This window comes from Eutrigla gurnardus (assembly GCF_963514095.1).
Source record: "Eutrigla gurnardus genome assembly, chromosome: 12".
NCBI lineage: Eukaryota > Metazoa > Chordata > Actinopteri > Perciformes > Triglidae > Eutrigla > Eutrigla gurnardus.
The window spans coordinates 16,117,801-16,144,411 of record NC_139926.1 but is presented as its reverse complement, the minus strand read 5'-3'; the positions used below and the strand labels follow the sequence as shown (position 1 = coordinate 16,144,411).

Sequence of the window (26,611 nt, the reverse complement as noted above, 5' to 3'; positions counted from 1 at the left end):
TTTCGGCTCTCCCACCTCGTTTAGCCCCTTTGTGCCAACTGACGACAGAACACAAATACATTTTTTTCACTTATGAGAAGATTCATATCCTGAGCAGCTGGATGATGTAGTATTGGGTATTGAGGTTAAGAAACAAGTTATAAGACCTAATCTTAGTATTAAACCAAGCTTGTCCACTTCAGACATGCAAAACAGGTTCAAATTTTATGACAGAAAACACAAATACCACAGAGCCTATAGGATACACACGCATGCCGATGCTAATCACTACATAAATGCTGTGAGCGCGTTGCTCGGCCTAGAAAACCGAGATTAACAACAAAGACTTGGACTATGAGCCTCCCCTCATGTCCTCAGGCCAAAAAAAAACAAAAAAAAACTTGATTTCACAAAGTGCTGCCCTGTTCCTCAGCCTTCTTAACTCAGATCAAACAGGTGACGTCAGCCGCTCATGTGAGGATCTTATGCCGTGCGTCTATGTAACACCCAACACATTCGATTCAGGTTCAGTTGATTGACAATATTCGTCTGTGTGTCAAACCACCTCCTGGGTTCGTTGTAAAGCGGCTTTTCCGCCAATGGCCCACTTTGCAGGAGCACAGGGGCAAAGAAGGCACATCAGATATGATTTGTCAGGTAAAAGTTCATCACAGTGGGTTACTTCGGTGGTTACGACCTTTAGTGCACGCTCGCACACACACACACACAAAGCATGGCGGAGATGGGTTTTCAATTTAATACGACTGGACACAGGCACCCCAGTGCATGCTCTGCCCTGTCTTATTATCTCCACACACACACACACACACACCCTTATTAGCCTTATCAAATACAAAAGAAGAAAGCCACCACAGACACACAAACCATGTTAGTGAGCTGCATGCAGAGTACGAACCACCAGGAACTACAAAGAGACGTCGTGCCTTTTTTCCCGAAGACATCTCATCACGCATGCTGATGGCTATTCTCTTCTATACGGTGGAGTCTAAGCTGTGTGGTGAAGCCTCTGCAAGGGGAGGAAGAGTCAGCTGACTCTCCTGTGTAATTAATTCTGGAATGTTTCATTTTGAGATGTCAAATGTAAGGGGGGGATTTCCAGTGGCTCACATCCACAAGGTTTCAACAGGCGCCGGTGATTTGAATTTGCACTTCCTCCGCATACGTTTCCCCCACATGCTTGAAACACGCAACATAGATAAAAACTGACAGCTCCAGCTTTGTGTCGGCCCTGTGATAGTCTGGTGACCTGCCCAACACTAAGCCTGTGTTTCATCCATTAGATAGATCTGGCTTCTGTGTACTAAGTGGGTCATACTAATAGAACTGAGATATAATAGCAATTGTTGGTTACTTCACTCCAAGAAAGGTCAAGAGCTCCAGCTGATGTGTCACAGGGTCGGACTTGAAAAGATCAGCTAGCGTCATGGCCGTTTCAGGAAGAATTAGTCCGCAACAAAATGTACTGAAGCTGCTCCAAGTAATTAACTGACTGATGTATAATGCACAGAAAAATCCCACTAGATCACATTTTATGTGCACTGGAAAGCAGCGGAATGCAGCAGAGGGGATTAAAGCTGCAATCGAGATCAAAACTCTGTATATGAAAAGTTTGAAGCACATTCAAGTTCTAAAAATGCTGCCACTAAAGGAAAACAGACCAAACAACATGACAAACAATATAATAACAGGGACACTGATGGTAAATTAGTACATTTAAATTTTGTATTTACAAAACAAAACAAAAAATCATTGTAACACGCAAGACTCTGTTACGACGTGCTCCGAGACATCACAATATTTGAACGGATTTTTTAGTTATTATTTACCGTAGTTATTGTTTGGAGGTTTGACTTTTTCACTGCAGCAGAAGGAAATAGTTTAAATATGGCCTTCATATTGGCATTTCAGTATGCAGCTAAACACTCTGCTACAGTGCGAGGACAACCTCTTCTGCCTGTTTGAAAAGCTTTTCTTGAGAATTCAACGAACAATGATCTTTCCATCTTTCTATCAGGGGTTCAAAGCAAGTTCAGCGCTGTAAGTAAAAGTTAACATTACACTAGTCAATTGTCCCAGGAACAAAAGCTGATTGTAGCCTTTAAGACACAAGCCAGGTGTTAGTATTAAGTCCACCTTTCACAGCCCCGTTGTGTAGACTCACACTTGCGTGTTGTACTTGGTGTAGTTTGTTTATGGCCTAACGTTAGCTTATTACTTCTGCCGATTGTATTCATGCTTCAAAAAACATAAAGTAGGTTTCATTTGTTAAGATTATCTTGTGGCACAAAAGTAATTATCATAAACTTGCCATGGAGCTTATTTTCTGCAATAGTAAAAAATCAACTGGAAAAAAACCCATTGGATTTGCATTCTCCCCAAAGGATGAACCCTTTAATGACAGGTTGACGTTTTTATTTATGCAGTGTAATATCTAGTGAATTAATTGGTAAAATAATTTTGTTCTGACATTCGTCTCCAATAGGATGAATCCTACTTTTACTTTGAAGATCCGTTGACTGAATATAAGTATTGTCTCGATGACTTACAGCTACCCACTCTCACTGATTCATGTCTTTCTCAGGTATCGTGTCGCTGATTTCTCTGGTGACCCTCTCCTACGACCGCTACAGCACTCTGACTGTATACAACAAGCGTGGACCAGACTATCGCAAGCCCCTGCTGGCTGTCGGGGGCTCTTGGCTGTACTCCTTGTTCTGGACTGTGCCCCCTCTGCTGGGCTGGAGCAGCTATGGCATAGAGGGGGCAGGAACCAGCTGCTCCGTGTCCTGGACGGTTCGGACGACCCAGTCGCACGCTTACATCATCTGCCTTTTCACGTTCTGCCTGGGTCTCCCCATCCTGGTGATGATCTACTGCTACAGCAGGCTGTTATGGGCTGTCAAACAGGTAGAGAGACATCTACATGTCATTGTGAATGTTGATGCTATTTTCCTGTCTGGTGTTGAAGGCCCAAACAGTTTGTAGAACAGCAGGTGGTTAACTCAAATTCATGTGGGCTCCAAAGAAAGTATGGAAACATTTAAACCAAAGGCATGTATGCTCAATCAGCGACTCCATAAAAGGGGGTGAATGTCAGTGCCTAGTGGAGTGTGGTTGAGGTAGAAGACCCCAAAACTGTTTTTCAACTCATCGATGCAGAAATTATGAAACAATCTGCACTATATTTCACGCTTCGACGGAGATCCGTTGTGTGGATGTTTCTATGGGTGCAAAATTCAGGTCAAGGAAGAAGCAACATGTTCAGAAGAAAAGGGAAATTTCCCCATCCTCTGCCAGGAGCCCAGAAATAGCTCTTTCTGGACAAGTGCCCGTATTTCGCCAGAGGCAGCGTGCACTCCCTGCTGGGATGGCATGTGTGTCACTCGTTCCAGAATAGAAGCAAATACTCCCGGGGCATACAGGGTATGTTCCATTCAGTTTGACCGCATAGCTAACGGCATTTCACGCCTGATAAATTCATGTCCTAGCTTCCAAGAAGGCTACAAGGCAAAGACGCGCGACAAATGTTTCTTGAGTTTTGACCTCTTCCGGCTTCTCCCTTCTCCTCGCACCTTGGAAGGAGGTGACGTTCGCTCCAGAAATCCTTACTCTTGCTTCCAAGATCATTGCAATATATGAAAACTGTTGCAGGGCTCCTGGCATCGCCGTCCAGCTTAACAGGAGTGTGTCTCATATCCCAGGGATGTTCCTCCGGTGGTCTATAATCCTCTGACTGCCAGGTGGCTGTTTGGAAAATAAATCGTATTCTCTGTCTGTAATAACCTCCTGGTACAAATGAGTGGCTTTCACAAAGTGCCCTACACCTTCAATTACCCCTGTGTGGATCACATTAGTTTAATTAGTTTCAGTTCAGCTTCATTGCCTATATTCAGTCATTATTTAGAACTGGACACCACTGGAATTAGCACACTAACACTTCCTTATTTGGAAATACATCTTCGGACTTCAATCATTTCAAGTGTGTTCTATTTGGCACAATTAGCACTGCGGTTTATAACCCTCACGTAACACATTATTAACAAAAACACAATTATTCATGCATGGCGAATCGGTGAAAGGAAACTGGATGTGCGCCACTCACCGAGCGCACCCGCTGCTTTCAAACGGTAGCCTCAAGCTGAGATTGTTGAATCAGTGTTGACTTTGAAAATGGTTTCATTTCGTCTGGAGAAAGGAAGGAAGCTGCTTTGTCTCTTGTTGGTAAGTCAGAAACTAATCGTAGTTTTGGGTTTAGGCATTGTGTGAGCAAAGCTAGTTGTAACATTTAGTCTTGTGTTGATAGCTTGTTGTTTAAATTCTTGTGAAGCTGTCTATGCTAAGTGAGCAATCAGCTAGTTTCAGCCAGCTCAGCTGTAGTCAATAGAATTGATTGGAGGGAGGGGTCACAGTCAGAACTTAAAGGACTGCCAGTGAAACTCCAGAACGCTGCAGCACGTCTTATCTTCAATCTACCAAAATTCTCCCATGTGACCCCCCTCCTCCGTGACCTCCACTGGCGCATCCAATTCAAGACGATGACACTGGCCTTCAGGGCCATCAATCGAACAGCACCCATCTACCTTCAAACACTGGTCAAACCTCATGCCCCGAAGCGAGCACTTCGCTCCTCTACTTCAGCTGGCCGGCTGGTACCACCATCGCTGAAATCAAACAAATGTCGCTCAGCAAAGTCCAGACTCTTCTCTGTTCTGGCGCCTCAGTGGTGGAACGAACTCCCGACTAATGTCAGGACAGCTGAGTCATTTGCCATCTTCCGAAAAAGGCTCAAGACTCACCTGTTCAGACTTCACCTCGACTCTACATAGCATGACCCACTAACACCCCCCCCTATAGCACTCTGATCATAGCACTGTTGCTCTTGAACTACTAGTTTACTCAGATGAGGACCTAACACTTGTTCTATTTTTAGCTCTTACTTTATCGGCAATGATATGTTGTGGTTTCTTTGTTTCCTTCTTTTGACAAATGTACTTATTGTAAGTCGCTTTGGACAAAAGCGTCTGCTAAATGACCTAAATGTAAATGTAAGCTGAGCGCTATCCATTTAAAGTAAACAGACCTAAGAACAAAACAAACACGACAGGAAACAGTTTCTTTATAGAAGATAAAAAAATATCGCAAAAATTCCTATTATTATTAAATACTATGATGCATTCCCTATAGTAGATAATATATACCTTAGCCGCATTTTGAGCATATTATCGGCTTTGTTTTCTGTCAGTGAGACCCCGTTGAGCTCCGTCTGCTAAAAGAAGCCCTCTGCATATTGTGTTTTTATCATGGAGGCTTCCCTGTTCTCTTAGAGAGATTAAGATCTTGGTGAAAAGACGGGTTCACATTATTTCAAGTCTGTCTTGAAATTTATTGCATGTTTTCCCTGTCTGTACCGGCCACGGAGAGCTCTCTTCCTTTTTAACGATGTAAGTGATGGGTGGGAAAATACTCAATGAATTCTAAAGTTCAGCCAAAGCAATTTAAGCTTCAGCAGTCTAGTTTGTTGTGTACAGAGGAAGGATGAACTAATATCCTCGCAGCAAATACATACATGAACTTTCGATCTGGGTTGAGTCAACACAGCACCGACTCAAGCTCAGCACATACAGACCACATGGAGGGGGAGATGCTGCAGCTTATATCTGTAGAGTCAAAGTGAGTCGTGTCAGTTCATGAAGGCGGCTGAGTGCAGCTGTACGAACATGGCCGGTCGTTATTTACCAGCGGGTGGCCAAGCAGACTGATTGTGAAGCTTGAGCGGAACAGCTGACCGAAATCTGCAAGCGCAACATGTGAACCCTGCCTGAAATGATTGTTGTATTTAAATGCGCTGGATTCGATGCCTTCACTCAGCCTTTGGGACCAAATTGGAGTTTTTTTTTTAACGTTTCCCAGATTCTAGAAAAGCTTTTTCTCTGGGACAGCAGGCGAAGGGCCGGCGGGGGGAACATTAATGTGCTTGATGCAGTGGGCTGCACATGGCAGAAGTAAACCCAGAAGCTATGAAACTTTTGGGGCTCATGTGCTAGGGGAGGAACCTCGGGGGTTCCTGAAATCTCTACAGTAGTCTTTTTAATTCCGAACGGCTGTGACGGAAATCGTGACTAAAATGTATGAATTTTTCCTTCAATTTTTGGTGCAATTCAATGTGAACCGCATTGAAGTGAATATATAATAAATAAAATCAACAAGGATTTGGAAAATTATTATAGTATATAAATGTACAAAACATACAACCAATATGCTCTCCTGACAACCACCAGACTCCAGTCAAATAACAGTGATTTTTACCCTGGTGATTGTCCTAAAACACGTTTCATTCAACCTCGACATGAACAAATTAAAAATCCTCGAAACTGTCTTTGTTGGGTTTCTAGGTATTTACATACTGGCTACTTTGGTGGGAAAGGGTTAAATGGTACAAGGTAGATATCACTGTTAAGCTTCCTTCTTCTCTGTGCTTTTGAAGTAATCGCATCCATGAGCAGAGCGGAGCTCACGCTCCAGAGGATTGTTCACATTACAGAGCATGAGTCTCAAATTCGGTGGGCTGTTTGGAGCATTCAAGGGTGTCATGTAGTGAGCTGAGCTCGTTTTAATGCATCCACATTACAGAAGGGTGAAATAAGAAAAGCCATCTGTGTGTGAAGAGATCCAAAGACTGATGCCTCGATCACTTTAACTGGATTTGGATAAAGCTTGATGAATCCTCTTAAAATCTGCATGAAGAGACGTGAAGTTAAAGTAGATTGTAGAGCGTGTTCACTGATGAAGAGTCAGATATCTTGGCTTGGGGCAGGTACAGTGCAGGTCAATCAGTTTTGATGATTTACATTTACATTTAAATTTAGGGCATTTAACAGACACTTTTGTCCAAAGCGACTAACAATAAGTACATTTTGTCAAAAGAAAGAAACCATAACATATCACTGCCGATAAAATAAGAGCTAAAAAATTGAAACAAGTGTTAGATCCTCATCTGAGGAAAGTAGTAGCTTTCGGCAAACATACCTTAAGAACAACAGTGCTATGATCAAAGTGCTATAGAGGTAAGAACATAGAAGTGCTTTTTTTGGAGGGGGGGGGGGGGTGTTAGTGGGTCATGCTATGCAGAGTCGAGGTGAAGTCTGAACAGGTGAGTCTTGAAACTTTTTCGGAAGATGGCAAGTGACTCTGCTGTCCTGACATTGGTCTGGATTGATTGAATGATTTGATTAATGCCAAAAGTACAACATCAACACAGGCGGGTCCCGCATTATTACTTAATATTTGTCCCCGTCTTCCAGAGGGCCCCTTGTGTATTTTCAATATTTTTTTAATACATATTATAGTTTGTTACTGTAGATTATTGTTCAATCGAATCTGACACAGGAAACCTCTGACCAAGAAGAATTACTCCAGAATATACTGAATTTAATGTAAACTCAGAGTTGACACGATGCATACAATACAAGTTTTCTGAGTAGTTTATAGCTTTATAGCCGTAGATAGCCATGCACAGAGGCAGTACGTTTCCGGGTCTGTATCGTCGTCTGTCTTCGATACAGTCTCGCAAATGTGATATCTCAGGAATACCCAGAGAAAATGTCTTCAAAAGTGAAATTATTAGAATCTGGTGGTCAGAGGTCAAAGGTCACCCCATGAAACTACATTTTGTCTGAAGAAAGGAAGGAAACTGCATTTTATCTTGATGGTAAGTCAGGAAGTAATTGTTGATACTTGGTTTAGGCATTCTGTGAGTAGAGCTAGTCTTGTCTAGCTAGATACCTTGTTGTGTAAATTCTTTTGAAGTTGTTCATATTGAGTGGGCAATAACCTAGTTTCGGCCATCTCAGCTGTAGTCAATAGACTTAATTGGAGGGAGGGGCTAAACCTGCATGAGGTAAACCAAGCACTTAAGAGCTTGTCACTACAGTGTCAGGACAGCCGAACGAAGACTGCTGAACAAAGACAAGGGAGTCTATCTGTGGGAGTCTAGACAGCCGAACAAAGACATGGGAGTCTATCTGTGGGAGTCAGACTGCCGAACAAAGACAAGGGAGTCTATCTGTGGGAATCAAGACAACCGAACAAAGACAAGGGAGTCTATCTGTGGGAGTCTAGACAGCCGAACAAAGACAAGGGAGTCTATCTGTGGGAGTCAAGACAGCCAAACAAAGACAAGGGAGTCTATCTGTGGGAGTCAAGACAACCGAACAAAGACAAGGGAGTCTATCTGTGGGAGTCCTTTGAGGCCAAACAACTCGACCACCACCCATCGCAGCCATGTGTCTTATCCCAGCCAGGACATCAAACCAGAGATTTCTCAAGAGACCCATCGGTTGAGGCTGTAACCCATCCAACCTCTGCTACCCACCATTCTCCACCGGTACAGAACTTGAAGTACTAGGGGGGCTATGGATCTGCCAGTCTGCAGTCAAGAAGGCGGACACCATTTCAGCGTATGCCTCCCTGCAGACTCTCCCCTTTCTGGCACTTACGGAAACCTGGATCACCAAAGAAAACACTGCCACTCCAGCTGCCCTCTCAACTGCCTAGTCCTTTTCACACTCCCCCAGACGAACAGGTCGAGGAGGAGGAACTGGACTCCTTATCTCACCCAGGTGGTCCTACCAGGTCCTTCCCCTGAACCACCTACCCCGATCTGCACTTGAATTCCACGCCGTCTCTGTCACCCTTCCTTTCAAGCTCAACATCATAGTCCACCCGGTCCTCTCCGTGACTTTTTAGATGAGATGGATGCCCTCCTAAGCTGCTCCCCTGATGATAGCACACCACTCGTTGTCCTCTGTGACTTTAACATCCACCCAGGAAAGCTGCACTCATCTGAATTTATTGACTTCTCCTCCACATTTGACCTCCCCTTCTCCACCCAACCACCGAGCCAGGAACCAACATGACCTTGTCTTCACAAGGTCCTGTGGCACCTCGGCACTCTGTGTTACCTCACTCATCGTGTCCGACCGCAACTTTGTGACTTTCTCCCTCCCCATGAAGCCCACCATGTCCCTCCCCTCTACGCCTCGAACTGTCACCACCCGCCACAACCTAAAATCCCTCTCTCCCTCCGCTCTCTCCTCAACTGTTCTTTCCTCACTACCATCCACAGAACAATTCTCCCTAATGCCTACAGAGGAAGCCTCCTCCATCCTGATGTCCTCACTCTCCTCTTCATGGGACACTCTCTTTCCCCTCACCTCATGACCAGCATGATCATCTCTCTCCCCTCCCTGGCTGTCCGAATCTCTGCGAACCAACAGATCGGTGTTGCGAGCGGCAGAGTGAAAATGTTCTCTTCCTCCCTCACTACTGATGACTTTGCATCCTAGATGCTGCTGACATCCGAAGCTACAGACCTGTATCTTTTCATTCATTCCTCTCTAAAACCTTGGAACGTGCCGCATACAACCAACTGTCATCCTATCTCTCACACAACAAACTCCTTGACCCTAATCAATCAGGCGTCAGGACTGCTCACTCCACTGAGACGGCCCTCCTCACAGTGATCGAGTCCCTGTGAGACGCCAGAGCCTCATCCTACTCCTCCGTTCTCGTTCTCCTCGACCTATCTGCTGCATTCGACACAGTCAACCACCAAATCCTCCTCTCCACCCTGGCTGAACTTGGCATCACTGACTCTGCTCTAACCTGGTTCACATCATACCTGACAAATCGCACCTTTCAGGTCACATGGAATGGCTATATGTCCAAACCCTGTTCTCTGGAAACAGGTGTCCCTCAAGGCTCAGAACTAGGACCGCCTTTGTTCTCATTATACACCAGATCACTAGGCTCTGTAATCACATAACATGGATTCTCCTTTCATTGTTATGCAGACGACACCCAGCTGTTCCTCTCTTTTCCCCCAGCCTCCGACACCCACATTGCATTTCGGAATATCTGGCAGACATCTCCATCTGGACAACTGCGCATCAACTCAAGCTTAACCTGCATAAAACCAAACACCACAGTATGGCCTTGTCTGGGAGGAACCTGGGTGTAATCCTCGACGACCAACTATCCTGCACCCCCAACATCACTGTGGCCCGATCCTGCAGATTTGCCCTCTACAACATCTGCAGGATCTGGTATTTCCTCACAAAGGACGCAACGCGACTCGTGGTCTGAGCACTGGTCATCTCCCGCCTTGACTACCGCAACTCTCTTCTGGTTGGACTCCCGGCCTCGGCGACTTGCAGCATATCCAGAATGCTGCTGCACACCGTGTCTTCAATCTACCCAAATTCTCCCATGTGACCTCCCCTGGCTCCCTGTTGCAGCCCACATCAAATTCAAGACAATGGCACTGGCCTTCAAGGCCATCAATGGAACGGCACGCCCCGACGTGAGCACTTCGCTCCTCTACTTCAGCTGGCCGACTGGGATCATCATCGCTGAAACAAACAAATGTCTCTCAGCAAGGTCCCGACTCTTCTCTGTTCTGGCGCCTCAGTGGTGGAACGAACTCCCGACCAATGTCAGGACAGCAGAGTCATTTGCCATCTTCCGCAAAAGACTCAAGACTCACCTGTTAAGACTTCACCTCGACTCTGCATAGCATGACTCACTTCCACCCCCCCCCCCCCCCCAGAAAAATGCACTTTTATGTCCTTACCTATACCACTTTGATCATAGCACGGTTATACTTAAGGTATCCTTGTTAAACAGCTACTACTTTACTCAGATGAGGACCTAAGCTTTCTATTTTTTCCCTCTTACTTTATCGGCAATGATATGTTGTGGTTTCTTTCTTTCAACAAATTTACTTATTGTAAGTCGCTTTGGACAAAAGCGTCTGCTAAATGCACAAAATGTAAATGTGTGAAACACAACTTTTGTGATCTTATTGATTGAGATTTCGAAAAAGAAATTATTTAATTATCAGTCAACTATAGACAAGACATGAGTCACTGATTCTATTTCACATAATTATCTAATGATGAAGTGACAACGTTGTGGACAGACATGGATGTAAATGCAACTTGACTGGTTGGGAGAGGCACAACCACAAGGAGGTCATTTTAGTTTAAATTGTGTCTGCATGTTGTCTGTGGAATTAGCAACGTAGCTTTTGCCTTCAGGGAATCTTGGATGTCAGAACATCCTTGAACAAGCAAATAGGGAAACTTTAAGACTCGGGCGAGTTTATTTACTGGAAAAAAACTGTCAAGTTTGGACATAAAGTATATGAAGTGAAGGGAACACATTAAGACCATAGAATCGTTTTCCTGTTGCATCATCAACCCCCTCTGACCGTCATCCACAGGTGGGTAAGATCCGGAAAACGGCGGCCCGGAGGAGAGAGTACCACATACTGTTCATGGTCCTGACCACGGCGGCGTGCTACATATTGTGCTGGATGCCATATGGCGTTGTGGCGATGATGGCAACGTTCGGCCCCCCCGGGATCATCAGCCCCGTGGCCAGCGTGGTGCCCTCGCTGCTGGCCAAGAGCAGCACCGTCATCAACCCTCTCATCTACATACTCATGAACAAACAGGTGAGTCAGCGACGGGGCGACATGACATGTACAACAGCTTTATTTACACAGTAAAAAAAGACAAAGTACAACAGCTGAAATCATACAAATGGTCTATTTAAATATCAATTCAAGTGTAAGAAGAGAATTCACTGACAAACCAGAGTAAAGAAGAACATCCTAAGGCTGTTGCGAGTGAAAACAAGAGCTTCACTCTTACTAAGTTCAGTCATGGATGCTTCTTTTTCTCTTCCTCTTTTCAGGAATACTGCAGGAAGATGCGGGGGGGAAATGTACAAAAAAAATAACTTAAAAAAGGTTGAACAATCATTTAGAGGCAGTGTGGTGCAGAAAAATCCACAATACTGAGTAATAACATGAGATGAAACAGAGGCCTCGAGAGTACAGAGCGAGAGAAAGAGGGCAAAAACGTGATAAACGGTGTCTGCAAAATGTGTTTTCTCATCGCGTCTCTCACGTGTTTCAGCACAAAGTCCTGCATTTAATCATGGCAAATAAATTTAAGGTCTTGAAGAAAATAAAAACATTCAATTAAACTCTACCTTAATCCCAGAGAGAAGCAATAGCACCTGAAGTCCTGCTATCAGTCCTCAACCCACCGCTGCCAAGTCATATTTAAAAAAAAAAAGAAGGAATTTGGCACAATATTAGGATGCAAAGAAAATTAAGTTGCCAGACTGCATTGCACTGAATCAATTGCTCCCAGGGAACTACTAATAGCTGCACCGCAGCTGGATGTGATTTCCCTGCCCACAAGCATGCACTAAAATCTTCAAAACACCCACTTGAAAAAAATCTCATAGCATAATTGCCATACAACATTAATGACGATGGCGTCTACTTGCAGCACGGCACAGCACAGACAGTTTAAGACTCTTAAGCCCTGATCCTGATTTGCATGCTCTGTGCATTGGAAAGTAATTTACGTTAATAGAAATATACAAGTAGAATATGTTCAGGGTTTTTTTTTTTTGCACCTTCAGTGTGTGTTACAATCGCGAGTAATAAAACATTTGATCATGTATCTTGACAGAGAAACACAAAACCGAGGTGAAAACCTGCACGATTCAAACGGGATGATAAAACCCCTTAAGCTATTCATTCAATAATGTCTGTTTTTTCAAACCTCTGTTACACTCCTTTAACAGTTGCCGACTTTACCGGGTTCCTTGTTCCAAGACTCTTCTAATGACATGCCAAACTATCCACCAGAAACTTAGGCTGGGTATCAAACTGCTTTTTTTAAATTAATTTTTTAATTCTCTGCCAAATGTGTCCATAGCTATCGAGGCGTGCCGGGCGATATGGCCATATGTTTTCCATGACACCGTTTGTCAACTGAGATATTTCTATACAATCTCTACTGAGGCAGCCGCAAATTAATGAGGAATTCCGCTGCGTGGCAATATTTGAGATTTACACAATTTTGCATCAATGTGATGTAACACCATTGCCATGTTTGCAATTCACTGAATTAATCATTCCCATCTTGTTGTTGTTTTTTTTTACTATACACAGACACAAACACTCAGTTCCCAGTTTAAGTCCACCTAAGATACAAGTACCACTGTCTAATGCAACACATTCATGAAGGTTAGAATGGTTGTGATGCAACTGTTTCAGAGATGTTGACTTCTTTTATGAGTACCACACTTCAATTTACCTGACTAGGCTTACTTTTAGCAAAGTGTACCTAATAAATTGGCAACTGAGTGTAGTTCCTCAACAGAATTTCCAGAAAATCCACTATATCACCGTATACAGTATGTTAGCTATGCAAAATACCATAAGAGGTTTTTTTTTATCAATATCGCCGGCCGCACTGTCAAGCATTAAAACTCTTTCCTGTGATCTTGTGTTGCCACAGTTACAAAAAATGATATCCAAATGTAATTGTGATAATACCGACACATTTTGGATGATACCCAGCCCTACTCAACAAGTAATGATGTCATCAATGTGAATCATCTACACTGCTACTACTACTACTATTATAACTACTACGACTACTACTACAGAGCCATCTAGTTCAACATACATCGGACTATTCAAAGCAACATTTCTGAGACACATTTTCACATTTTATATCGAAACCACAACCAATGGCACAAGAACATGTTTGTAGAATAGAACACATAGCGATAGATATCTCTGTCACAGGCTGACCGTCTGCACCCTGCACAGCTAAAGAATTCCCAACCGGAATCCATGCTGAGCTAATTCCTACCTAGAGCTCGCTGCAGATGTGGCACTGGCTGATTGTAAACATAAAAATAAATCATCCTAGCTGGAGAAAGAGCAAATCTGCTGATATTACCGGTTCAAATTCCTCTTTTATAAAACTCCAACTTTGGCTCCACTGTGAGCCGCAGACAGGTACAGACCAATATTAAGAGGATACAGGAAATATGAGACATAAATAGATGTAGGAAATGAGCTTCATGCCGTTACATGACTAAGAAATAATCCCCCCCACACACACACAGTGGTGAGCTCCGGGGGAGGGTTTGGCCATGACACGCAGGTGGTCAAATTACATTCAATAAAGAGTAAACGACCAGGGGCTGGTGATTGCTGAGGCAGAGCTGAGGATCCCACGCATCACACTTCTCACTGCAATTAAACTCCATGTTACTGCAGTCCTGCCACAGTATGTACTGCATGTACCTGAACAGTCACAAAGGCAAACCCGAGAAAAGTGTTCGGTCGACCGCTAGGCACAGGGCTACTGCTGTTCTGAGCACCGCTTGGTTCTGAAGATCCATTTTGGCCCCATTTTCTTTGAATTAATTACACCATCAGTTTAAAAAAAAAAAAAAGAGTTACTATATGTGGGATGAATCCATCAAAAATGACAACCACCGCCTTCCTTCCTGTGGGCTATTAACAGAGAGGCTTCTTGACACTGAATGAGTATCCTATATGGAGCGACGGCTGGCGTGCACAGGACAGTAACTCGCTGTTAAGCTTCATGAGGAGTGTGAAATGAACTCCCTCGCGACAACACAAAAAAAAAACTGCAATTTGATGAGAAGAAACCAGAGGAAGGTGGAACAGGAACACCTGCTGCAAAGTGATGAAATCTGCAGTAATGTGACAGCTTGACAACCCCCCAAAAAAACTGTCTCTGTGTGTGCGTTCTCGGCGTGAATTGCTGCTCTGTGCAAGTGCGGATGTGTGTGTGTGTGTGTGTGTGTGTGTGTGTGTGTAGTTGTGAGAGCGTGTTGAATTTTTGACATTCGGCGCGGATGACTTTTTTCCTTTTCACAACCCTTTGGACCAGCAAAAAAAGAGAGGAAAAAAAAAGGGGGAAAAAAATCATGAATAACTGTGATGAAACAGTGGCATTTCCTTTTTGAGTGGAGAACCACCCATACGATTGAAAAAACACAGTTTACACTATTGAAACACACCCAGTTATTGAAAATTCACTTTTCTATCTAAAAACACTGATGTTTGCTACCCTAGTCAGCTCCACAGCTAACGTGGCTCAGCTAAAGCAGAGAGAGACGTCTTATTCTGGCTCCATCTCGGAGACTCCACCTGCCAGCCTCCCGTCTCGTAAACCATCTTAATGAAGACAAGTTGGTTCAGAAGCCCCCACGCTGATCCCTCCTTGGAGGGGTATGGCTTACGTTCTTTGTGGGTCTAATTTGAAACTTGTAAGCTCCAGACTCCTCGTCTCCAGTGGCTTTATTGCACCTCTCCCTTGGTCAGCCAGAAAAGGCTGGAGTGTGTGTGTGTGTTCAGGCTCAGAAGGGTCAGGTTTCATATCTCAGATGTCACAGTTGACGGTGCTGAAGCCCGGCAGAGTGACCCGTCCCTTCCTCCTCAGGTCAATCTCGGGGCCCGTGTTGATCCGCTGGATCAGGCTCTTCTCGTACAGGAGGGGATGGTAGGCACCCAGTGTACAGGCGGCATCGTAATAACGCTCGTGGTAGTGGCACAGGTCCGTCTGCCTCATGGAGGGGATGTACTCGTACACATGCACCTGCTCGCACAGCGCCATCATCAGGAGGATGCCTGCAATGGCGACAGAGAAAGAGAGGAATTAGGGTATTTGTCTACTGGTGCAGTCGATGTTCTCATTTCACTGCAAACAAATAAATAAATAAAAAAATATATATATTTTCAATGCAGAAACCCGCTGTTTTTTATTTTTTACTCCACGCCACTTGGTTTTTTTCCTCCTCGATTCCCCACAACCTCAGTTTGAAGTCCACGCACCACGTCCATATTTAAATTTGTTTTCAGCTCACTGTGCACCTGCATACATTACCAGCCCTCATGCAGGCTGGTATCGATATGAGCCAATACTAAAATGCACATCTCATCAGGGAAAGTAAAAAGCTCTCCTTTGGGGAAACCATTCATCATGAAATCTCCACTGATTCTGCATAGTGTCAAAAGTCAAGGAGAGCGCTAACACTGCGGCGCAAAATGTGATTCTAAGTGTAATTGTGTGGTTCAGCTGTGCTGAGAGCATGCAGGCTCAGCAAAACCCTCCTTAAGATAAAGATAAAAATAGAACTGAATACATAATATATGAGCGTGAAGACGTGAGTTTGCCTGCCTCAGCATGCTTTGCATGGTATCTTTCATGCACTGCGACATGCTGCTAACACAGTTCAGCCGGTTCCCACGTACGTAGTTTGTTACCGTTTTTTTCATTCCATCTTGCTTGGAACATTGCTGCCAACTTGTTTATCTTTTTCTCTCTAAGGATTGTTATGCTTGGTGCGACTCGCCTCCTCCTGCATGGTTGCTTTCCACCACGATCGCAGTATGTCATCGACATCGCTGTAGCAGCTTTCTCTATAGCGTGTTTGCAAGCCAGTATCGTTTTAACATCCAGGACATTAAATTGTCCAATCTAGGCTTATACTTCTTATTTACTTGTTTCACATTTGTGCCAAATTAATGTGTAAACCGTGGTCATTTACAAATATCTGCCTTGATTTATAGAAAAGTATTTTTTCTGACGCAAAATAATCATTATGATCACGACTCACAATATTCAGCCGACACGTATCAGACCATTACATTTCTGTCGTAAATGAAGGTCGGACCTATGAGACAGCCTTCTCACCAGTGCAACTACACACTAACGACATTTTTTCACCTCTCAAGTGCCACTACCTGTTGACTGTGAGGACATGGAAGTGCACTTAGGCATGATTTCTGCCTAATCAAACTCTGGACAGACCCGCACCTCGAGTCTCTCTGAGAGCATGAAACCAAGGTCAACCCACCTCCGATGATTCCAAGAACGCCCCGTTCAAGCTGGCACATCATGTTTACATTAATTGCCCTTTCCATCTCTTTTCTCCTCTCAGTTCTACAGGTGTTTCCTGATCCTGTTTCACTGCGATCACTGGTCAGCGGAGAACGGTAACTCCATGCCCTCCAAGACCACGGTGATCCATCTGAACCGCAGAGTGTACAGCAAAACGGTGGTCTGCACCGCCCAGATCTCCACCGAGGCCAACCACCAGTTTGGCAGCACCTCAGCCACCAAACACACAAACCCCCCGGAGGTCACCTGAGCCTTCAGACTGGCCAACCTGCAGCTCCAACTGTATATAAGAAGCGGACATAATCGCCGTGAACCACCCATTGGTTTGTGGACAGCCGTTTTGAAGCCTCGAGTTCAGCATTTTGGCCTGACACGGAAGTGAAACAAGAGGGTGGAGTTAATGAACTAAATGAACTAAAAACACACTGTCGAAGAGTAAAAGTTGTAAGACACGAACACAGATGACTCCCAAACTGCACAGCATCATGGTAGTCACTAGGCAACCACACAGTAGCCACCTGGCAACCACAAGGTAGCCATGCCCTAAAGCATTACCTGCTTTATCATCTGTGTTAGTCTAAATGCGACCGCATTTTATTAAATGTGCATCATGCTGTACTGTAGAAGAAAACTAGACTCATAATAGTATATTCACAATGTTTACTGAGGTAATAAATCAAGTGTGACATACAGTCATTTTATGGCTTCCCTTTTCCGACATGGAGGTTGCAGCCTGCGTGAAAGTACAATGTGAATTTAAACTATTTCAAAACTTTTTGTTTCAGGCAACCAAACTTAAGTTAAGGAAAAGATTGTGGTTTGGGGTTAAAAGATGCACATAAGCTAAGTAACAAAAGGATGGTAAAATAAGTCAACAGTGACATTTGGTTCCAAACGGGACACGAACAACTGTCTCCTGGCTGTGCTTTGCTTACCCCTTCACCATCTTCATGTCTCTTTATACCACGTCAGCCGATGTGCTCCCTAGCTTCCATCACAATCAACGCAGCCACCATTGGTTTTCTTCATATCTGTGATCAAGCATTCATGATAATGACCTCAGAGTCTACCGGCCCCTTCAGACCCTCGTCTAGGAGGCTGATAACCACTGATAGCGCCCATTCAACCGGCCGGTAGCATTGGAAGCGGGTACGTTGGATGTGGACTAAATCAGGATGCATTCAGAAAGTAAATGTGCTTCATGTATGAGCTCATGTTTGTCCTAGAGTTTTTGATATGTGCACAAATGTACTGAATGTCTGGAGACATACATGTTTTATAAACACAATATGGTCAAATGTACCTGAAGATGACACCCATATGTGAATGCTGAACATCTCATTCCTCCACTTCACTAGGAAGGTTTGCAACTAGGTTTTGCATTAATTCAGCCACGTGTGAGGCAATGTGTGAGGCCGGGCTCGTAGTCTGCTTCCAATTCAAACCAGGAAAGGGCGTTTGAAGGGATCGCTCACCATCGAACTCTAAAAAAAATATTCCTTTCGGGTCTTGCTTTGTGCAGGGAATTGTAATGTTCAAACAGGAAATGAGCGTTCAGAAACTGCACATTATCGTCTAAAATATTATTGTGTGTGATAGCTTTGGGATTATAACAATCTGCGGACATGTACTTTGGCTGTACAGAGTACTCAATTCTTGTTTTATATGTATATATGTCCTTTCAATATTCATTGTTTGTTCAATTCCCAATTGTTATAGCTGATATTAAAAAGGATGTAGATTCTTATTCATGAACTCGCATGTCAATGTCATCGTCACACTGAGCACATTTCCTCATAATTACACTGGAATTCATTGTGCTGCTGTAAATGTCAAAGCTATTTGGAGTTTTGTGGATAAATGTATTAATCATTTTGCTGCCAACTGTTCGAACTTTGGTCTGCAGGTTTATTTGATTTATTTCTTATTTCTGTGCGTGTTCCTTCTTTTGATACAGTGGCTTTGTGTTATTGCATGAATCTATTGAATGTTTTCTTTGCAAAAAATTGAAAGAAGTTGATCAGAAACCATAGAAAGTGCACCTGCTAACACTTGTATTAAAGAGCTCCACCCCTCTCTCGGAGTAACTGGTCACATTTGTGGTCTCACTAGTGAGTAAAAGCCGAAGACAACAATGACGGATGCACAAAAACAAAAAGAGGCTATGGGATGCCGAATGGCTCACATTTCCCCTGGTTTTAACTTCCCATGCCAGGAGGAGAGAGGACAAAGTAAATACAGAATGACTAGTAAGAGTAATGGTGCGGCAAGAAGACACTCTGAAGGCTGCCGGGAACCCGAACCACACCAGAGCACGTGGCCATAACGTCACGTGTGTTGACACGTGGTTATTGTGGTTCCCAGCACAGTTATGTGGGTTTTCTCAATCCACAAACAAAAAGCAAAACCAGGGAAAAGGAAAACACAGACTGTTGAAATTGAATGTCACGAGGTGTTAGCGTCATGGTAACTCTCAGTGACAGGTTATCATTGTTATTATCGACAGTGAAAGCATTGCTGGTGTTGTTTTCACCTTGTGAGTCTCCGTGTGTGTCACAGAAGCCGTTTTAAGCGTTGTATTTATTTTCTTCTGCCTTTGCACAGACTATGTATGTATGATTTGGTGATCTTATACGTAAGAAGAAAGCGTTGCTGTATTTTAAAAGAGGGTGGAGGTTCATGTTAGACTGATTGATTGCGCCACATTACCGACAATGGATTTTCTAATCAACAGTTTAAATGCGCCACACATGTCTGTCTTTTCTGTGTTTGCTGAAAAAGAACAGTACGCATCGTGGAAGATATGCACTTTGACAACAATTAATTCATGACATGACAGTGTTACGAAACTGCGAGCCACTGTGAATTAATCAGATGAGCAGGATTTTTTTTTTTTATTACTAAATGATTCGTAGGATAACGTCTAAAATGTAACAACAGATATTACAATGCTACCAAGTAAAGCAATTGTGTTTTTGTCGATGTGGAAATAAGACAATTCCCACCATGACGACTGCTAGGAGATTGCATCTTGTAGCCATAATGACTGCATTTCTTCAGAGAAAGTCAAAATAAATTACACACTATAGCCTCCATTTAACACATTTGGCATCCGCGCAGTAATCTATGTGCCCTGTGCTTGCTTTTTTTTTTTCTAAAGCCCTGCTGCCTTTTATTCAAATCATCTAATCAGTGACTGCACACGGTAAACTAACAATCAGGACAACTAAACCGCTGCTGCCTGGGAGTGTAAAACAGCAGGACTGGCATGGACGAGGAGGCTGATTGATCTGTTGAACAGTGTACGTATGTGTAATCAGCTTTCATCATCTATCATTGATTGTTTTTGGTTCGGTTTAGAATTGTATTACTTGTTCATTGCTTGAAAGATTCATGACCAGTAGATTCTGATATCCTAATGGTATAAGAAATAATAAACCACTTTTTTTTGTGAGAAATTCAGTTTTGGTGTGTTCTTCATGTAAATTACTCACTTTTATCCTTGTAATTATTATCATCAGCCTCACCTTTTCTTTAAAGCAGCTAAAATGTAGACTATTATTGAAACAACATATCAGATCAAAACATAAAGCCGACATAGAGAAGCTTTACTACTGTTGTGGTTAAGGTTCCCTGCTTAATAGTCCACATTCAGTCACAGACAGCACACAGACACAGCTGGATACTAGCTGAAAATACTAAAGAGCCAGGTAATTCCCTCGGGAGACTAAAACAGAGCTAAACGAGAGTGAATATCGGGCTTACATTCATCACATGGCCACAAACACAATGTCGAATGAATGATGATGTTCTTCCGTTACTTCTGGCTGAATAAATAAGCTGTTTGCTCACATGTCAGGCCCTGTTCCAGAACAAAACGACTTTTTAGTTGTTAGTATGGGATGGCAAGCAGTGAAAAATAGTGTTTTGGTGTTCGGGGTCCAGAGTCGTCTCAGATAAAACAGATTATGCTGAAAAACAACAGTTGGCTGTATTTTGCAAGCGTTCCTCAAAAGCATCATAATGTCTTACAATTACATTCCAGGATATATCTGGTGTCTTTTCTGTCACAGAAATTGTTGTTTTGGGTCTTTGGACCAAAATAGACGCAACTCGAACTACTTAACACATTGAATTATATACAGATCAAATATGGCTATGCCAATTCACTTACTCATTGGGCCAAAATATTAATGATAACGTTGCTGTCGGTGAGCTTATTTGCTAGCTAACGCCGCTAAGGAGAAAACCCAGCACAACGACAGCTATAAATATTATAGCATGTCTATTAAATATTAAAGTGGGTGTTCAATGCATGCGGTCGATAGCACCGGCCCTCGAAAAACTTCACATATTAATTTAAAAAAAGGTAATTATGTTAATATTGCATTCACAACTTTTTTTTTCTGTGGCCAAACTATGGAGCTGATGTTAGCATGCTAGCATGCTAAACTAAGATGGGGAACCGTGTAAATGTTACACCTGCATATTAGCATTGTTACTGTGAGCCTGTTGCCATGATGACATTAGTACGTTACACAGGCTAACAGCGTTGCTAGCATGTATGCAGACTGTTTATTACTTTCACCTCAACACTATCTGAATCAGAAAGACCATCAGTCAAAGAGAAATCAACTCAAAGTGCCTCGGTTTTATCTCTCGTGCTGCTAAAGCAATTCAGTCAGAGATCTGTGATATTTACAGCAACGTTAGTGTGATAAATAATATAAAAGATCATTGTGGATAGCAATGCTGTTATATAGCGACAGAAGCTGTACACACTGGCATTACTGTGTAAATTCTAATATCTCTTTTAGACAGGTTGGCTTATTTTGTGCTGAATACGTTGATTATTATGTTCACGACACTTTTAAAGAACTTGACAACACACCATTTCCAGAAATGCAGAATCTATTATGTTGTTGTGCCTTCGGCATCAAAGTGACAACCAAATATTGCTCCACAGCGATGAAAAATTAATCATTCTCCACAAGTGCATCTGACACCGAATGTGCCACTCGACACCGAGGTATCAACAGTAAAAATAATAGACTGTCGCTGGTGAGGTAAACAACTGCTCCGGGTTTAACTGGACGCTTTATGCGATACACAGGGAAAGCGTATTAAAGTCTGAAAATGAAAGTAAAGAGGCCGACATGAAGTGCATATTGACATGCTGGAGAGCGTCTCAGACGAGCTTACAGTGGATGCATTTCCGCCGAGTCGTGCGCGGATGTGTTTCTTTGGAGCGCACCGCGTAGCCATGCCGCATGCCGATAACGTCACTGTGCATACTGGAGATAAGAATGTCATCATTTTTTAGCGCACGTGTGTTTACGTCTATCTGCTCCAGCAGGGAGCAAGGAAATGGAAAGATAAGTGAACAAAGGTAACTACAACAGACATACACTGCATGCATATCAGCTTTGTGTGTGGGCGTGTGTGTGTGTGTGTGTGTGTGTGTGTGGGCGTGTGTGTGTGTGTGTTTGTGTACTCACCTATGAAGCCAGACGAGGGAGGATTGGGCTGGATGTTCTCCTGAGTGTTGCCCTGGATCACATCCCAGAGTCGCCACACGTAGCTGGGGTGAAGGATGTAGAAGGGCTGGCTAGGATGGAGCTTGCGGTGGTCCATGTACGGACCAAACAGGTTGTAGTCCGGACTGGCATACCACTGATGGAGAAAGAGGGGGACAAATACTTTAGTTGAGATGACAGGGGGGTTGGACCCTAACCCTTCCGATGAAAGCACTGTCTGATTTCTGATGACTAAGTTCTATGCGCTCTTCTTCACTCTGGTCAATAAACATGGGAGAATAAATTCAATATAGCAGGCATGACGTACCAGGTTTTTCAGTCCCTTTTTGTATCACCTCTAACAGGCAATGACTCATTGTCACAAAGGCAACTTTGTCGGAAAGCATTTGCCCTATTCATAGTTTGTTTTGAATGAGGGAGGAGGAGTAGATTTCATTTTAGAAATCACTAAGTCATTGAATTTCTTTTGTGGAAAGACCATATCAGACACAAATTATCACTCAAAGCAGACGAGTTTCATCCAATCTTAACACATCATCCGTCTTAAAACGCTCACAATGAAAATGACTGAGCCAATCAGATTTCAACAAAAACTTGCATCCGCCCTAAATACTGAGAGTCCGCCCTCCGACTGCCCCTCTCCTCTGCCATTCCTCTGACTTAAAAACATGTTTCTTCCATCATTCTGTTTGCACTTTCAGGCTTCTCCTCAGACACGGACAGCTTTCATCAGAGCTAAAAATAAATAACAATAATCTAACAAAAATTTTCCTTTTTGCATTTGTCAAAGTGTCAAACAAATGACAAACATGTTGTTATGGTCACTGAACATGAACACATCAGGAAATTGTACTTTGTTCATAAAAAAAGTCAAAATTCCCCACATTTTTGTGCACCGATTTACATGGTGATGGTCATGGTGATCTTTGAAAGCTTCATCGTAGGCAGCTGGACTTGCTTTAGGTTTAAAAAGAAGTTTCTCATTCTTCTTCGGTTCTAACTGATAGTGGGGAGTTCAGGTGTTTAACAGCTTGTAGGGTCGTTTACTGTGAGAGGCATGTGACTCCCGGGCCCGCCCAACCCTCAAGTGACACCTGGGTCTGAAGGGGACAAATGGGTCCTGAGCCATCAAGTGAAGTACTCACATGGATGGGTCACCTGAGAGCCGTTGACCCATCCTGCCAACACGTGAGTCTTCACATGTTTTTTGTTGTTGTTGCCATTAAAAGATAAATAATGTAGATGTACGTTGCACGCATTGAAAGAAAAAAATACAAATGTTCTGGCCAAGTGGAAATCCAAGCTGATTTGATTCTATTCAGTAATTCTGTCTCATTATCGACTGAACATACCGTACGTGTTCAATGCAGCGGTTCGAACCATAAGCAACGTGATGGATGCATCATGGAAATGAAGGTCAATTATAATGGATTCAGGGAAGAAACGCATTCATACTATACATGAAACTGCGTTTTCAATACATTATTCCAGCTCAATTTCACAGTAGGGGCATAAAAGAGCCTTGAATCATTGTTGCCCATGTTTTTCATAAAGCAAAGAGGGCCTGATGAAATCTGGGGCTTTTTCTTTAATCCATAATGACCTACTTGAATTATGAATGACTTTGATTTCCTTTAAATAACGGCTCCAAATTACCCAATGATACTGAATACATACATTGTGTACTGTGATCAAATGTGTGGGTACAGTATGTTAAGTAAAAAGGCGAACTTATCTCAAAAAAACAAACAAAAAAAAAACAGAAAAATGCAAGGCGTAAAGAATACCTTCTTGATTATCTTCTACTACTACTACTTCTACTACTACTTGACAGACAGACCTCAGTGTGTGCGTCTGGAGTTGGTTAGCAGCACAGGTGCACCGCAGGGACCTTTCCTCTTTACACTGTACACCTCCGACTTTCAGTACAACTCTGAGACCTGCCACCTGCAGAAACTCTCAGATGACACGGCTGTTGTGGGGTGTATCATAGGTGGAGAGGAGACTGAGTGCCCTTGTGGAGACCAAGTACAGAGGACTTGTGGATCACTTTGAGGAATGGTGTGGGGCAAACCACCTCATGCTTAATGTGACTAAGACTAGGGGGATGGTGGTGGACTTCAGGAGGAACAGGACACTCCTGAAGAAAATCACCATCCAGCGTGAGGAGGTGCAGGTGGTGGATGACTACAAGTATCTTGGCGTTCTTCTGGACAATAAACTGGACTGGAAGTGCAACAAAGGGGCTGTATACAGGAAAGGACAAAGCCAACTTGAGGAAGCTGAAGTCAACGAGATGCTGCACATGTCTGTGGTGGCAAGTGCATTTTTCTTTGCGGCCACTTGCTGGGGCAGCAGGATCAGAGCCAGGGATACTAAGAAGCTAAACAAGCAAGGAAGGCGGGCTCTGCGCTGGGGACTGCTCTGGAACCTCTGGAGGTGGCGGTCAAGAGGAAGATGCTACAAAAACTGAATTAAATGGAAGTAAAGAATTTTGAATTGGATTAAGTGAGAGCAAAACCGGCCTCTACAGGTTTAAAAACTGGTTTAAACAGGTTTAAAATCTGTCAAGAATGGGAGGGAATGCCCGTCTCCTTGACTTTCCCCCCAGATGAAACTTAAGTAATTTCCCTGTAAGTGGCTACCTCCGGGGAGGAAACATCTGAGTATAAGATTGATTATAATCTTTGCGGATACAAATTTTACTGCATTTCCATGATGCTTCCTTTCTTGTATAAATGGTTCAGCAGCATACAATGGATTCCTTGTAGAATGGGAAGACTGACAGAGCTGTTTACTACTAGAAGGAGAGCAGGACTGGCATACAATTACACAACATTGCCTTTGAAATGGTTAAACTATGCAAACAGTGGTCGGTGGAGGTGTTGAGGCTTTGTTTATCTCCCCATGCAGAATAATAGATACTCTGTCTCACAAACCATCACAGTCTCCTCCCTGAGGAGGGACATCAATCCATCATTCAGCACAAAACGCAGAGTCTATAAAGTGTTTGGCCCGTCTCAACACAAACAACGTTACTCGTCTATATGGGGAAATCTTGTGATTAAGAGAGGGAAGAAAACAGTGCGGGCGTGGCACGCTAAGGGTGTAGCCACAACCGCCGAGGGGGTCTCTACTCCCATCAGTGTTGAAACGATCCAATCTAATCTAATATATAAAGGGGACTTTTGGCAATACATCAAGCTGCAGAGTTGTGCACAGTTTATGTGATGCAATACAGGAGGAAAGTGTGTTGCAAAGGTTCCACATGATGTATAATCAAAACCACATTTTGTCTGGAGAAAGGAAGGAAGCTGCTTAGAACAACACTTGTTCTATTTTTAGCTCTTTATCGGCAATGATACGTTGTGGTTTCTTTGTTTCCTTCTTTTGACAAATGTACTTATTGTAAGTCGCTTTGGACAAAAGCGTCTGCTAAATGACCTAAATGTAAATGTAAATGTATAATCATCCTCGATGATGTATTATCAAACACTCTGCATAATAAGAGTGAGAGTCGGAGGACAATATGGCAAAAGGGACCTGAACACGACAAAAGGTCAGGGAGAATATTGTGGGTGGGCCAGTAAATGCATACATTATACATCATTTATTATATAATTGGATTCCAGTCAGACTTAAAACGCTTACAAGAGCTCATTGGGTTTCCACACCTCATGTGTGAATGCTGGTTTCCTCATCTTGGAATTGAGTGGTTTTGGGGAGCGTGAAGATTGGTTGGATTGGCCCCCTGCCAAGCACGCCGTATTTGATGTCTTCTTGGAGACAAATCTACCAGCTGGCACAGTTTGCATTATCTGGCTTCCTTAATGCAGCCAGGATTGTACTAAAGGAACTGGAAAATGACAAGCACACTTTATTATAACGACAGACTTGGACCTTCACTGGATTCTAGCCCCCCAACCTAATTAGTGTCCCTGCTTTTCCGTTTCCATTGTTCATAAGAAGCCATGACCCTCAATCAACCCTGCAAATTATTCCACTACAGGTCCTCTCTACAATTGGTCAATTATGCACAACATTCCTGTGAAAACTGGCCATCTATTATGCACACTCATCTCCCTTGAAACAAGACTTTTAACGCCACTGCAGGCTCGGCCTGTTAGGAAGCCGGCCTCCAGGGTTTTGTTACGTGAAACCTCCCCTGATGTCCCCATTCTGGCTGAAACATGGTTCTCCCCTAAGATCCCAAATAATGTCAAAACTATATTCCTCTCCCTCTCTGCCCACCCGGAGCCCGGT

The 26,611-nt window shown here is 43.3% G+C and overlaps 2 protein-coding genes across 4 annotated transcripts in view; one reads left to right on the top strand and one right to left on the bottom strand.

Moving 5' to 3' along the window:
- tmtops2b (teleost multiple tissue opsin 2b) overlaps positions 1–26,611 on the top strand; it is a 206,600-nt gene that overhangs the window by 4,569 nt on the left and 175,420 nt on the right. Inside the window, exons 2-4 of one of the 3 annotated variants that reach the window (XR_014598112.1) lie at positions 2,582–2,907; positions 11,282–11,515; positions 16,852–17,207. Coding sequence is in view for 2 of the 3 variants with exons in the window: in XM_084023726.1 (XP_083879852.1) it covers positions 2,582–2,907; positions 11,282–11,515; positions 16,852–17,061 (770 nt within the window). In the remaining variant the exon portion in view is untranslated. Of the gene's footprint in view, positions 1–2,581; positions 2,908–11,281; positions 11,516–16,851; positions 18,652–26,611 lie in introns of those variants that run through there. The other 2 variants (XM_084023726.1, XM_084023727.1) reach the window with 2 other exon arrangements.
- Positions 11,538–26,611, bottom strand: part of LOC311022458 (beta-galactoside alpha-2,6-sialyltransferase 2-like) — a 40,998-nt gene continuing 25,924 nt past the window's right edge. The window contains exons 6-7 of the mRNA XM_084023716.1: positions 22,310–22,484; positions 11,538–15,538 (exon numbers count right to left, since the gene is read on the bottom strand). Coding sequence (XP_083879842.1) covers positions 15,291–15,538; positions 22,310–22,484 — 423 coding nt within the window. The 3' untranslated portion in view covers positions 11,538–15,290. The remainder of the gene's footprint in view (positions 15,539–22,309; positions 22,485–26,611) is intronic.